Consider the following 14,784-nt stretch of genomic DNA (forward strand, 5'->3'; position numbering starts at 1 on the left):
TGCTCCACCATGGGTTTGCCTAATTTACTTATTTTATTGATTATGGGAAAATTGACATATTGGAAACATCAGAGCCACCATTGGTTATGAGTAAATGATATAATCAAAATTATAAAGCAGCTTTATTATGGACTCGAATTCCTCTTCAGCAAAGTAATAATAGTAGTATGTGTGTGTATGTGTGTGTGTTTGCATGCCTGTGTATACATATAAACACATATATACACACATATACAAAAATAGTTTATGTACATATATACACATAATATGTTAGTTTTATTATTTTTTTGGTTTGTTTTTACTCGAGGTTCATTTAGTATCGTTGTAACAGGAAGGCTGATCCTATAAAACTCTTCTCATATGTGAAAAATCAAAAATAACCCAAACTAAGTGGCAAGTGAAATAACTGCTTTGAGAAGAAAAAGAATAGTCTTAACATTCATTAACAAAAAAAACACACACACAAGAAGGGTTTCTTGTACTTAAATTGCCGTTTTCTCTTTTTAATTTTGTTAACATGTATTTCATTGCGTTTATGAATAGGAATAGAGGGTATATATACATGGAACCAACACTGGGGATGGCTATTTGCTTCCTGAGGTGCTCGCAAATGGTGAGTTCTTACATTTTTGAGCTTAATCACAACTCCCTCACCTAATAACTTCATTTAACTTGCAATATCTCTGCAAATTGATCTCTGAATCTGTTTGGCATGATTAAGTCAGTTCTACCTAATTTAAAACTCTATTTTAAGGGGTCATCTTGCCTTAAATGCCCATGGGCTCTCAGCTCCCAAGGGCAGAGACGAAGAGTTGTTCCTCTTTGTGCATCTAACACAGGACCTGCCCAGAGCAGGTACTCAAGTGTTTGTTGAACAGAACTGTCTTCATTTACCTAATGGAAAATGAGAAGAAAGGCATTTTTTTATTGAAGCGACTGCCCCAAAAGAAACAAATTCAGTCTTATGTGGATTATATATACTTAAACTACCAAATGCAGACCAATGCGCCTCTGTGGGTCCAGTTTCTGACTGGGCACTTGGTAGCAGGTCATTCTCCTCAGCCATAGGCTCAAACCCATCTCTATTTTTGAACGTCTTCAACCAAGTTCTTTCTTCTCTCATCATGTAAGAAACAGACCCACGTCTAGTAATGTTGGGTCAAAGGAAGATATTCAAAATATTGATACTTTAAAAGTTTAAATGAAATGTTAATCAAAGGTGGTTTGTGATGATTTGCTTTCTATGACTCTTCTTAATCATGATGGCAATTTCTGAGGAAGAGCATGAGAGCTCTCTTTCACAACCAGAAAGTTTTCTTTTATAACAAACAAAATTCTCAAAACTATTTTGAGGTTTTAAAAATTGCTGGTTGAATTTTAAAAATTGTATTTCAGTAAGGGGTTTGAGGGATGGTTTGTTTTTCTCCTGAATTTTATTCCCAAAAACTTGAATTGATTTTTTTAATTGTTATTCATACTTCTTAATAGCAGTCTTATGAAAGATGGCTAAACCTAGTGAGATGGGACATGTATTTAGTTAATTTCCCCCCATGGCAATGATAAATATTAGGATAGTTTTCATGACTGTGTCGTAGCTACCTAGTGATACAGAATTGGCAAGACTTATATGATTATAGAAGTGTGACTTGTTACACATTCTAATAGCAACTGTATGGTAAGAACAATGTAAACAGCTTCTCCTTGCAGCAGATCATCATTAGAAGAACCACTGCCTTCCAAGTCTGGAAGAGCTTCCTTGTCCCTCAAAAAAGTAAGTCCTGGTCCCGTCCAAAAAGCCCACAAAAAGACCCCTAAATCGACTCCTCGTTAAACACCCCCCTCAAAAGTTTATAAAAATACTGAAATAACATTCTCACAGAAAAAGCAAAGTCTGAGTTTAGAGAATGAATATCAAGTACATGCACAAAAGCTTTCATTTCACCCGTATATAAATGGCTCTAGAGAAAGATAGGAGAGAAAACTACCAACTACATAACACAGTCTTTGTGGCACCTCACTAGGAGCAGGGAAGGAGGAAATAAATAGTTCATAGGGTAAGTCCTCTGTCCCATAGTTCAATCAGGGAGATCCCACAGTGTCACAAGGCAGTAAATGTCCAGATATCTTTTCAGATAACTTCCTGAGTTTTGGAGTGTTCTTCAGAGCATCTCATCTTGCTCCTTCCAAATGCCAACACAGTTGCCTTCAGTGTCCTCAGCCTGAAGTCAGCCTTCCTGCAATACGAATCAGAACCTGTTGTATGGCTGCATCTCATTTAAAAAAATAAGACTACTCCTAGAAAGCAGTTTATCAGATAATTTCAAGGGAACATCTCAAATGATCAGTGCCTTGTGTACTCAAGATTCATAGAGGGAAATAAAAGACCATGTAGTCCACGCAACACATGATGTAAATGTTCTGAAATTAGATTGTAGTGGTGGTTGTGCAACTCAGTGAATATACTAAAAAACATTGAATTATACACTTTAAATGGGAAAATTTTATAGTACATAAATTATATCTCAATAAAGCTGTTTTAAAAGTTGGTGTTAGGGCTTCCCTGGTGGCGCAGTGGTTGAGAGTCCACCTGCCAATGCAGGGGACACGGGTTCTTGACCCCATCCGGGAAGATCCCACATGCCGCGGAGTGGCTGGGCCCATGAGCCATGGCTGCTGAGCCTGCGCGTCCAGAGCCTGTGCTCCGTAACGGGAGAGGCCACAACAGTGAGAGGCCCGTGTACCACAAAAAAAAAAAAAAAGTTGGTGTTAAAAGAAAGGAAACAATGGCTCAGAAGGAACTTACGATAAACTTCATACTACTGAAGACCATGTGTGGCATCCTTACTAATTGTCTTCGATGAGGAAGGAACTAGAGGAATTTTGGTTAAAGGTCATTGGCGATTTTCTCATCATAGGAAACTATGGAGATTGTGCGCTTAGATCTCCTGAGGACAGGTGGAATGTGGAGGACCAGTCATGAGAAAAAAGAGCACTGACTTGATCCAGTAGGGTCTCTACCTAACCTAATATTCTGTTTATGAAAATGATTCAGTAGGGAGGCAATGGCTTCCCTCCATGACATTACTTTTAGGTTAGGAATGTGACACCAATTTCCCCAAATCCTTTTTCTTAATACACTATGGACTGTTGACTAATAAATTTATCTAAGTCCATCTTGAATCAATTTATATTTTCAGCTTGTTCTAACAAATTCCATATGTTTCCCAATTTGCTTTGGATGATTTGAACATACTTTTTGTGTGGAGGCAAAGCCTGACACATAGAACGCTGAGGTCCCCATGTCTCTGATATTCACCACCCTCTCCTCCATGATGCTGTCAAAAGCCTTTTTTTAATTATTTTTTAAGTAGGGGCAAGAGTTTCCAGCTCTCCTTCTCTATCTACATGTCTTTTGCTTTCACTGCCTCCTCTGAGTTTGGACCCTGATTCTAGCTTGTAAAACTAAGCTGATGGGTATAGCGTACTGTTATATTGGATACAAGCAACAGTCAAGGGTCCCTGGACATCATGTCAGTATACAGACACAGAAACCTTCACTGAGTTTTAGAACCCATTCGGTTCAGTTTTATACATCATAAAACTGATGTCCAAGGAGAAGAGACCATTTGTCCAGAGTCACATAACTAGCCAAAGACAAGACTAAAAGTGATATGTCTTGATTCCCAACCATTCTGCTTTCAAAACTACCAGGCTGCCTTGTGGACTCACTATAACACTCATCTCAGCTGCTTTCAGCCTCCCTCTTCTGATTTTATTTGTGGTTTGACCAGCACTGACCTCACCGTCCTGTCTGGTCTCAACCATGTCAGCTTCATCCTGGTCTGGTTCGAACGCAGTGCCTCGGTCAACAACATCCACACCAGCCTGCACCCTGGGCTTCTCATTTTCCCACTTGGCAAAGCCTTTGTCCTTTGCTGCTTTGTCATGGAACTTGGACTTCATTTTGGGGAAGGTGTGGGACCCTGAGTCCCCCCAGCCAGCCTCTGACCACACAGGCTCGGTCTGGGTGGCCTGGCTGGTGGTGGCCCGCTGCAGCCGCACGGAGATCTTGCGAGAGGAGCCTGTGACCAGTGTGATGGCTCTGCTGTCCAGGTCTCGGTGTCCAGCTGCGACGCCAGGGAACTCGAAAACCTCATCCTGCACTGGAAGGGGAAAGATTACTGTGATTATTGTGATTAATCATACATCTGACTGCTTCACAGCAAACCGTCAAAGTGGGTGCAAACAACAGGAGTCTTACGGGTAAGGTCCTAGAGGAACAGACCAGAGGTGAAATGAAATTGACCTCAGGTGAACTGCATGTTATTGAGACCCAAAAGCCAAAAGGAGCATGTAGGGTTCAAGGGTCTTTAGCCACTGCTGCTTACCCTGAAGACCTTTATGTTTATAATGGCTCTGACTAGCTTTAGATCCAGAACCCAACCAAAGTGCAGGCATGGAAGGTGAGCAGAGAGAAATTGCAGTAGGAAAGAAAGTTGAGGACATTACCTGGAGGCAACGAAGGACTTCCAGGCAGTGACCCATGACCGCTGCCTAAGGAGGGCGCCCGGGCAAATCTCCGGCAGGCCAGAACCAGGAGGTCTTTGCACTGTTTATGACAGTTGGCTCCACAGTCTGACACAACCAAAAGTATCACAGGTGATTAGTGTGAACCACATGTCAGGTGCTGATCAGGCTTCCAGGTTGGCGTTTGGGCTCTCACGCCTCCCCTCCCCCACCCTTGTTTCTGTGTTTAATCTCAGGTCCACAGGGTGTGTCTAGGTCTAGTAAAAGGGCCAGTGGGACTCTCTTCCCTTCCTGGGGTTCCTAAAGTTCTCTCTTGTATTTGTTCAGCTGCTTCTTCTACACAGTTCACTGAAGTGCTGGGGAGCAACAAGCAGGGGCAGCCTGAATGGGGAGTTGCCTTTGCCCAAAACTAAATGCAAATTACATGGAACTGGGGTTCTTCTCCAGACCAAGATGGATTCCCCACAAAGAGGCTCCCTGAGCCAGAATGAGGGTGAGAAGCCTCAGCATCTAGTCTCTCCCAGGACCTACAGTTGCCTCTAAATATTTACAGCAAGCTGTCCCTCCATTCAGTATTTGTCTGCATTTTCTATTCTTCTTCATTTCCCAAAACCTTTTCCAGAGCAAGTGATTATATCTTTTGCTTCCTTTCTTGGCATAGAAGCAGAAGACAAGGTGAGCATATGCTCAATAAACATGTCTCAGATTTGACTATGGCTTGGAAATGGCATGCAGCAGATTCTGTGGCCTTCCCATTAGATGCTTTAGTTAAGAAAGTAGATATTAATTGCTACTTGGGGTACAAAATTTTGGCCACTTTGGAAGATAGCAACACAATTACTTCATACGATGAGGGTCCTACATTTCTCTGAAATCACTGAACAGATATGATCATTTTATAGGGTATATTTCTTTCACCATCAAAGAGGAATTTTCTCATTATTTCCAATACCCGTTTTCCCCTAAATGGTCTTGTTTCAAATGGTTTTTTAATAACATCAGGGAAAGATCAAATTGCAATGACATGTCTGGTCTATTTTAATTAGACTTTTCACTCTATATGTCTTTAAGAGAAATACCATCTGAACAGAGATCTTAGGGTTTAATTGATTTTCATCTTCACAAAATTGTGTGTGTGTGTTTGTCTGTGTCTGTGTGTGTCTAGGGGATAAGGGGCAGAAACCAGTATCTCTGCTGCTTGAAAGTAAAAATTCAAGTTAGACTAAGTCAACTGATTCAGAGAACAAAAGGGAAGGGTTTTTTTGTTTGTTTTTTGAGCACTAAAAGGTGGCTCCCATAGAGGTTCAAGGAAGTTCCCTGTCCATGTAAAATGAGGGCCAAATACTGAAAGACAGCTAGAGAAAAAAGGCATCACAAGGGAACATTATTAATCTGAAGGCATTCTGTGATTAAGATATTTCATTTTGTGGCTTTATTATATTTTTCAAGAGCATTATCAGATTCTTAAAAGAACCAGTATAAACAGTCTGCATAAAATATCCAGCAGTTTTCTGAACACCAATAATGTGTAATAATCATATATCTACAAGTAGCCAAACATTCCTATTGCATTTATCAAATATATATTTATTCAATTGCTATAAATTTCAATTAAATGGGGGAAGTATATGAACAAATTCATTGAAAGGGGCAAATGTATCTCCTCTTTTCTCATCATCATCTGTGATTTAGTAGAGAAAGGAATAGCTATGTGAGAGTAGAAAGAAACGCATATGTATTACAGAAATGAGCATGGGTTTTTTTTTCCCTTGAAGGACAAAGTTCTTATATACAGTATTTCCATTAGGCTTGCCCTCCTCAGAATTCCCACCTTAAATGTGTGCTGATGATGGGCAAGACATCTTAGAGATAGGGGTTAGATGTGTGTGGGATAATAAGTGTGGTTTCCTTGCTCTTTGTAACAAGCGGTAAAATTCCAGCCTGGGATCTCCAAAACTTCAGGGAGTCCTTTACTGGACCGTTAACTCTTCAGTTGCCAGTAGCCCCAAAGCCCCAATTTCTCTGTGATGCCAAGAGCTTTAAAGTTTCCCTCAGAGGGCTTCCCTGGTGGCGCAGTGGTTGAGAGTCCGCCTGCCGATGCAGGGGACACGGGTTCGTGCCCCGGTCCGGGAGGATCCCACATGCTGTGGAGCGGCTGGGCCCATGAGCTGTGGCCACTGGGCCTGCACGTCCAGGGCCTGTGCTCCACGGTGGGAGGGGCCACAGCAGTGAGAGACCCGCATACGGCAAAAAAAAAAAAAGTTTCCCTCAGACAAATATGATTCCTGACCCAAAAGTCACATTTAAAAATTTTAACAATGGGAGATTGGGATCGACATATATACACTACTATGTATAAAATAGATAACTAATGAGAACCTACTGTATAGCACAGGGAACTCTACTCAATGCTCTGTGGTGACCTAAATGGGAAGGGAATCTAAAAAAGAGGGGATATATGTATATGTATAACTGATTCACATTTCTGTACAGCAGAAACTAACACAACATTGTAAAGCAACTATACTCCAATACAAATTAATTTAAAAAATAAAATAAAATAAAAATTTTAACAAAGTAACATTTACCTTTGCATTTGTATCCTTGCTTGATTATGCCCCAGAGCTGTAACAAAAGACAAAGTAATGTCAGGGAATCTGGAGAGAAATCTGGAAAGAAAACAAGGCCACAGAGAAGGAAGCCCTGGGAAACGTGATGCCTGGTAGAGCACAAACAGGATGTAGCTGCTCCTGACACCCTTCCTGTCAGATAGAAGGACCCTCTCCCAGCCCACCGCAGCTGGGGCAATAACAGGAGTTTTGCTTCCCTTTTCTTTCTGGGAGCCAAACGGGAGCTGGGATGGGAAACTGACGTTGGTGCATTTATTGGACTTTGGCATAATGCGCTCTCAGCAAAACTCACAGGGAGACTCTGTCACTCTGCCTTTGATAGCCCCTGGCTCCCTCTGCTTTTTTTTAAAATCACACTAGCTGCTCTTGGCGCCCCCTACGGTAAATTAAGCGACCCAAGCAATGCATCCCACTAAAGCATTTGGATTTTGCTTGATTCTCTTCTGAGAAGCATTTCTACCTTGAAAGAATACAGAAGAGGAAAAGATTTTGCATTTGTTTGTGTATTTATTCTCTGCATTTGCTGCGTGTTTGGCCTGTGCTGGGGCTGTGGGAGATGCAGAAAAGGCTCAGATTCTGCCAAGCAAGTAAGGAGTAGGATGTAGGAAGTGACGAGAGTCTCAGGAGAGATGTGAGGGCCTACAGTTTAACAAGGGAGTGTTTGCCCAGGCGGTTCAGGGGCATCATCCTGGTGGTGGTGTCTTCACAAACCTCTGCCACACTGTAATCTCTGTGAAGAAGGGAACTTCCCACATTCTTTCCCAGGCCTCCTGCAGCACTTGCATATGGGAACCAGGGGCATCAGGAACATACAGTGCTGATGAATTAAACGGGCTTAGCTCAAGTTGGAGAAGCTCCATTTCTACACTTTGAGTGGTTAGGCTAAGTGGCTGATATCTACCTAATAAAATAATTTTGAAAGAAAGAGGGCTGGTGGGCTACTGGCATTGATGGGAGTGTTGTTCACAATGTGTTATAGCAGAACAATGCTCTGAGTGTGGGCATCATGGCCCTAGGAGAGTAGCTACTGATGTGAAGGGATTCAAGGCTTTGGGAAAGTTGCTCCTTACTCTCTTTCTGACAAGGAAATTCCATCAGTGGAGAGTGATTCCTTTGAGCCTTAAAAGTTATTTGGTCCTCCAGAAAACATTATTAAAATGCAAATGTCTCTTGGGACAGGGCAACACTTTGCCTTGGAGACAGGAAGGATTATTAAGACAACTAACTGGAAGCGAGGCCTCAGGTGCCTAGGATGACTGGAAAAGGGATGGGGAGGTGTCAGTACGGAAAAGGAAAGTGGGTGGGTAGGCCAATCACATCTGTCAGAGCTATAATGATCTTAACGATAATCCAGTTTGCTTCCCTTTTATAAAAGGTGAGTGTGATGATGCAGGAAGTTAAATAATTTGCAAGGTCCCACATCTGGGAAACTTTGTAGCGATGAGAAATCGTTTCCTCACAGAGCCCTTGGTAATAGTAATAACAAAAATAACAATGATAGCTAACATTTAATGAACTCTTGCTATGTGAAAGGCACAGTTTTAAGCTATGTGTAGCAAGTCTTTTTTTAATTAATTAATTAATTTATTTATTTATATATTTTTGGCTGTGTTTGGTCCTCATTGCTGCGCGCAGTCTTTCTCTAGTTGTGGCGGCGGGGACTACTCTTCGTTGCGGTGCACGGGCTTCTCATTGTGGTGGCTTCCCTTGTTGCAGAGCATGGGCTCTAGAGTGCAGGCTTCAGTAATTGTGGCACATGGGCTCAGTAGTTGTGGCTCGCGTGCTCCAGAGTGCAGGGTCAGTAGTTGTGGCGCATGGGCTTAGTTGCTCCATGGCATGTGGAATCTTCCCGGACCAGGGATCGAACCCATGTCCCCTGCATTGGCAGGCGGATTCTTAACCACTGAACCACCAGGGAAGTCCCATGTAGCAATTCATTTAATGCTCACAATATCCTTATGAGATAGGTAATAATAATTTTCTCATTTTTACAGATGAGGAGACTAAGCTACAGAGAGGTGAAGTCATTTGGCAAGATCTCATAGCTAGTAAGTAGGAAAAGAAGAATGTGAAGAGTATGTCACTTCAGGGAAAGAGAGGAAGCCATTGCTCCTGGGAGTTTTGTGTGTGATCAGAACAAAAGCCGCTGATCTAGGACAAGACAGGATAAGGTTTAAGAAGCATCCAAATCTCTGGCTATGGCACGTTATTAGCACAGCTGCAGAAACTGCTGAAGAAGATAAAGTCAAGCATGAGTCCCATGAGGCGGGCAAGTCAGGGCGTTGCTTGCTAATGCTTACTTAAGAAGCAGGGGGTCTTCCCTGCTGGCGCAGTGGTTGAGAGTCCGCCTGCCGATGCAGGGGACACGGGTTCGTGCCCTGGTCCGGGAAGATCCCACATGACGCGGAGCGGCTGGGCCCGTGAGCCATGGCCGCTGAGCCTGCGCGTCCAGAGCCTGTGCTCCACAGCGGGAGAGGCCACAACAGTGAGAGGCCCGCGTACCGCCAAAAAAAAAAAAAAAAAAAAAAGCGGGAGACAACACGAGGCACGAAGAGGCTCTGGGTCAGCGTGCCAGCCAAGGACAGGAGAGGGTACTTCCCACAGTCTCTGATTTAGAGACCTGAGGCTACTGTAAGACTTGGAGTGACTGTGGTGGGAGGAGCACTCGACTGGGAGTAAGAAGAACTAAACATGAGTCATGGTTCTGCTGCTAGTGATCCATGTGACCTTAGGGAAGTCACTTAACTTCTCCAGAGCTCAAAATAAGGGAATTAGCAAAATTCTTTCAGCTCTGGAATTCTAATTCTAAAATCAATGTATTTCAAGCAGTGTCTATTTGTCTTCCTTACCCTTAAAATGGAATTTATTTCAAAAGCAGGTGGTCCAAGCACTAAAAAATAGTTCCTTCTATTCCCCCACAGTTCCTTTCAATGACCCAGCTAGAGCATGGTATTTATAAATCCCTTTGAAAACCAAAGAACTTTTTAAAAAAGGTGTGTGAGTAAAGATCAATTCAAATTATAGCAAGGAAATTAAGTATATTTTGAAAAATAAAAAGGGATATTAAAACTCTGAATGAGTTAATTTCGATAAAACTCCAAAAGCATAAAGGAACACTAAAAAAAGAGAAAGATTCACTCTGAGCTCTGTGGTATGCAACATGTCTGATATCATTTAATACCACAACAACGTGGCAGGTAAGTCTTAACCCCCTCTTACAGATAGGAAAACAGCGACTCAAAGATGATCAATAATTTGGTCAAGGACATAGATTAATAAGGGGCAGAATTGAGATTCAAAGTCAGAGTTCTGGACTCCAAGTCCAGAGCTTTCGACCTGATCACAGCTGCATCAAAAACCTAGCGCCAGCAAATCCGCTCTGATGAGTTGGGGAGGGAAGTGTGTGGAAGCTCCCAAGAAAGCCTACCTTGCTGCTTCTATAGAACCAGAGCCTCCATGGAAGGGAGAGACATCCAGAAGGACTGGAGAGCAGAGACAAGACCTTGAGATTTGATAAGGACCTACCAACTCTCACACCACACCATGGGTCAGATGTCTCAGCCTGACTTTTGGCTGTGCCAGGCCAGGGCCAAACAGATTCCCTGGGCCTCACTCTGCAGGAGAGAGTTACACATGGCTCCGTACCACTTGAGCATTTTTCAGGTCTAGATACAGGCAAACATTCCCATCAGAAGAGAGATACATGAAGAAGGAAATGTATTTGTTTGATGATAAAATGGTCAGGTGATGCAATCCCAGTGGTGTAGCTGGTAGGAGAACCTCTCCTTCCCTGGGGTGGGCTAAGAGAGCTGGTTAGGCTGCCTTGCCCCTTGATCACAGCAGCTTCTATGATCATGGGGGGGCCATCTTTGAGGTAACCACTGCCTCTAATTTACCTTTTCTCAGCGGGGTGTGTGCTTGAATTCAAACGCCTGCCCTTTGGCTCCCCAAAGCCAGTTATTCAAGACTGAAAGCGAAAAATGTAATTTAATGGGAGCGTATATGATATCAGCTACGAATTCCATACGGGTCCACAGGGGGACATGACTGCTGAATGAAGCTAACAAAACTGAGCTGGCATCTGGACAAATGCCACTCACCTGGCTGCTGGGCTACCCTTGTGTAGAGTACTACATTTTCCATCTTACATTACTTGGATATCAACTAGAAGATGTTCAGAGCTCGAGGGTCTTTGTTTAACACCAGGGCCAAACATGACCTTAGTTGCTACAGGATCATCAGATGTGGGGAAGTGAGGTGTACAACCTTCATTTGTTGCGGTGGTGTAGGTAGAGCCAGAACACTAGAGTTTGAGTCCTGGCTCTAGTCATTACTGGCTGTGAAAACCTGGGAAACTTGAGTTATCCTCTCTGGACCTCTCTACATTCATATGCAAATGGGGAGAGTAAAAGGCCCACCTTATGGGCTAGTTATGAGGATTAATTACACTAATGCCTCAGGAAATATTTTATTACTGTCAAATGCCAAGTAAATGTTATTTATTATTATAACCATCTTCTCTTCGAAAAGATTTTTTTTCCTTTCTGAGTTATGAATTATGGAGCCATATCATGATAGATTTCTAGTGACTGACACCATATGAGACAAGAACTGAGAGGAACCGGCTATAATAAATATACCACTTAACTGCACTCAGTGATGGGTGCCATGGCTCATTGGGCAGAACTTTTCCCTGGCAGGTATTAACAGACAAACTGCTCTCCTGAGTTAATACGCCTCACCAACCTTCCCTGTCTTCTCCAGCCCTGCATTCCTAGAAAGAACATAGCTAAATCTGCAGATCTTGCTTTCGTTTTTAATTGCATGTTTAATTTCAGGGAGCCATCATGTTTTACTTTGGATCTAAGGCAGACAATGGACTCTGTTCATGTATCATTTTCCCACATTCTCAGAATACTGCACAAATCACTACATAGAAGAGAAAGCAATGGAAAACAGACTTACAAATCCTGCACAGTGTTCACAGAAGGTTGGCTTGAGATAGGTCATCTCCTGAAAATTATGGACAAATCCCGGTCCCATTTTACAGTGTAGTTGGGACTTAGCTCTCAGGAAGTAAGCCATCATTTCATCCTTACTAATTAGACCATCCCTGTGAAGAGAATCAAAGAAGAGAGGGATCTTTGAATGCCATGTTGCTAAGTAATTGCCACACTTAAATCACTCACCTCCCAAACCTTTCTGGACAAAAGCGGGGGGTGGGGGGTGGGGAATGTTCACTTTCCTGTCACATCTGAAAAGAGAGAAACTCAAAGGACAGCTTTCAGTGTCAAAGGCTTTCTTAGCAAGCAGAAGATATGTGTGTGTGTGCGTGTGTGTGTGTGTGTGTGGCTTGTGCACTGCAGCACAGAAAGTCTTCTTCATTACCAAGTAGTAGCTTCCAGAAAGACATCTCCTTTCTAGCCTTTGCCTCATAATAGAGTTTGCAAGAATCAGGTTGCTAGAGAAAGGCAGAAAACTGTGAAAACTGGACCTACCATTCTCATATTCATTCTGCCTGATGTCATCCAGGCCACTACCACTGGTAATCTTTTCATTCATGTCTTACTGGCTCACAGATCATTCACTAGAGTGATTCTTCCAGATCTTCTCCACATAGAAACTCTGGTTGCATCTACCACCACACACCCTGACTTCTTGTTTACCAAAAAAGATCAAATCCATTGGCGTAAGGGAGCTGCATATTGCCTTCTCTCCATACCCTTCCATGCCAGTTCAGAATTCCTTTATATCTCGTCGGTCCTCTCTTGGGGGGGGGTCATTCTCCCCTCCCCCACTCTCCAGCCTCTCCAGGACCATGTTTCTCCTGCTGCATCTTGTCACCCACTCTTTCCTCTGTTTACAAATACACTCAGGACTTCCCCTCCTTACAAATGTCTTTCCTCAATCCTGCCTCCATTTCCAACATTTGTCTTTTCCCTTTTTCTTCTCTTACTCCTGCAGTTTTCAAGAAGAGTACTCGTTAGAGATTTTTTCCATTTCTTTCAATTACTCTTTCCTCCATATAACCAGGTTTCTAACCCACCATTCTACTGAAACTGTCACAGTGACATCCTCAGCAGCCTTTTCTCATTCCTTGAACTTGACCTCCTGGCAGCATGTGACATGGGACAGGTTTCCTCCTTTTTGACACTCCCTCCTCCACAGTCCCCTGTGATTCCATGTAGCCCTGGTTTCCCTCCTGCCTCTTATGCGCCTCCTTTGCCAGCTCTTCTGCAGGATCCACGTCTTCCTTTCAGTTGCTGCACGTGGGGAGAGGAGTCCCTGAAGCTGCATTCCTCAGGTCCCCGTGCTCATGTTCCTCTAAACTTTCCCATCAGACTGTGCTAACACTCCTGGAACTCCAGCTAACACGACTGGGCTGAAGACCTAACAATCTATGTCTCTTGCCCTAACCGTTCTACTGAATCTTGGCGCCATATCTTTGACAACTTGTTAGACTCTTCTCCTGGATGGTCCATTCTTCTCTCAAAATCAACATATCTAAGCCTGTCTGACAAAAGAAATCATGTAAGCTATGAATACTTTAAACCTTCATTTTTAGGGGAAAAAAGTTTTTTTAGGAAAAAAAATATATCTGCTGGGACACTCTCTGTTCCAAACAAGAACCGGCAGAGAAACAAAATGAAGACTGGGAAGTGATTTTAAGTTCATGTTCTACGAACATGTCACTGACAGAAACAAACTGAGGGAAGAAGTGGGTAGTTAGTGGGAAGTAAGTTTTATAAAATAAAACTTAAGTTTTATTTTATAAAGGAAGTGTATGTTTCTAATAATTTTATTTTAAAAGTATTCTCTGTTATACAATGAAGATGGATTAAGGTTTTAAGATGTTTATGATAAAGTACCAAGGCTTTAATTTTCGTTTAATTCTCACACCAACAAAAATATTAGAGAATTTTAATGTGATATAACTTGGACATTTAACCAATATAAAATCCAGCATTTCATTACAGATGATTTTTAAACTAGGAACTGATCTCACATAACTAAAAATGAAGTGATAAAATTATTAATGCCAGGGTTTCTTGGCAAATTTTTTTTTAATCATTATAATTTTTTAATGATCCAGGTTTTAGCCTCTGAAGTTATTTAATCTCCCATGAATCATTTGAAGCTAAAGAGAAATATATTTTTTCCTTTGTTTCTCAAGACAACCTCTGAACTAGCAAATGAAAAAACAAAGCATAAACACTTCTTGGCTATCTGCAGCCATCACCGGCTCTCCTGAAGATCGTAAGTAATGTAAAAAAAGATCTTACTTACTTGATGACTTTTAAGATTGCCCCTGGGTGCACTGATGCTGAGGACTCCACCATGCTAGATCTAACTATATTTAGTCTCTATTCTTTTTTGATGGAGGTTTTGGGGTTGATGAACTAGCTAAGTTGCAGCAGTAATAATCGGAAATGGAGAGCTAGGCTAATTTGTAAGTGAGCACTTGTACTTAACACGATGATGTGGTCTGCCCTGTGATTCCATCCAGCCAGTCATGTTTGTGGACACCAAGAAAAAAATCAGTGAAAAGACACCTTAGACACCTTTCATCAATACACTAGGATCAACTCTGTCAAGACATAAATTAAAGGTTTCCCTGCTCTCCTTT

At 42.2% G+C, this 14,784-nt stretch overlaps 1 protein-coding gene across 1 annotated transcript in view; it reads right to left on the minus strand.

Moving 5' to 3' along the window:
- Positions 1-555: 555 nt before the first annotated feature.
- Positions 556-14,784, minus strand: part of RASGRP3 (RAS guanyl releasing protein 3) — a 40,788-nt gene continuing 26,559 nt past the window's right edge. Inside the window, exons 12-16 of the mRNA XM_079941187.1 lie at positions 12,123-12,270; positions 7,116-7,152; positions 4,510-4,635; positions 3,799-4,163; positions 556-2,234 (exon numbers count right to left, since the gene is read on the minus strand). Of these exons, the coding sequence (XP_079797313.1) occupies positions 2,226-2,234; positions 3,799-4,163; positions 4,510-4,635; positions 7,116-7,152; positions 12,123-12,270 (685 nt within the window). The 3' untranslated portion in view covers positions 556-2,225. The remainder of the gene's footprint in view (positions 2,235-3,798; positions 4,164-4,509; positions 4,636-7,115; positions 7,153-12,122; positions 12,271-14,784) is intronic.

Source organism: Stenella coeruleoalba (assembly GCF_951394435.1).
Source record: "Stenella coeruleoalba genome assembly, chromosome: 13".
Classification (NCBI taxonomy): domain Eukaryota; kingdom Metazoa; phylum Chordata; class Mammalia; order Artiodactyla; family Delphinidae; genus Stenella; species Stenella coeruleoalba.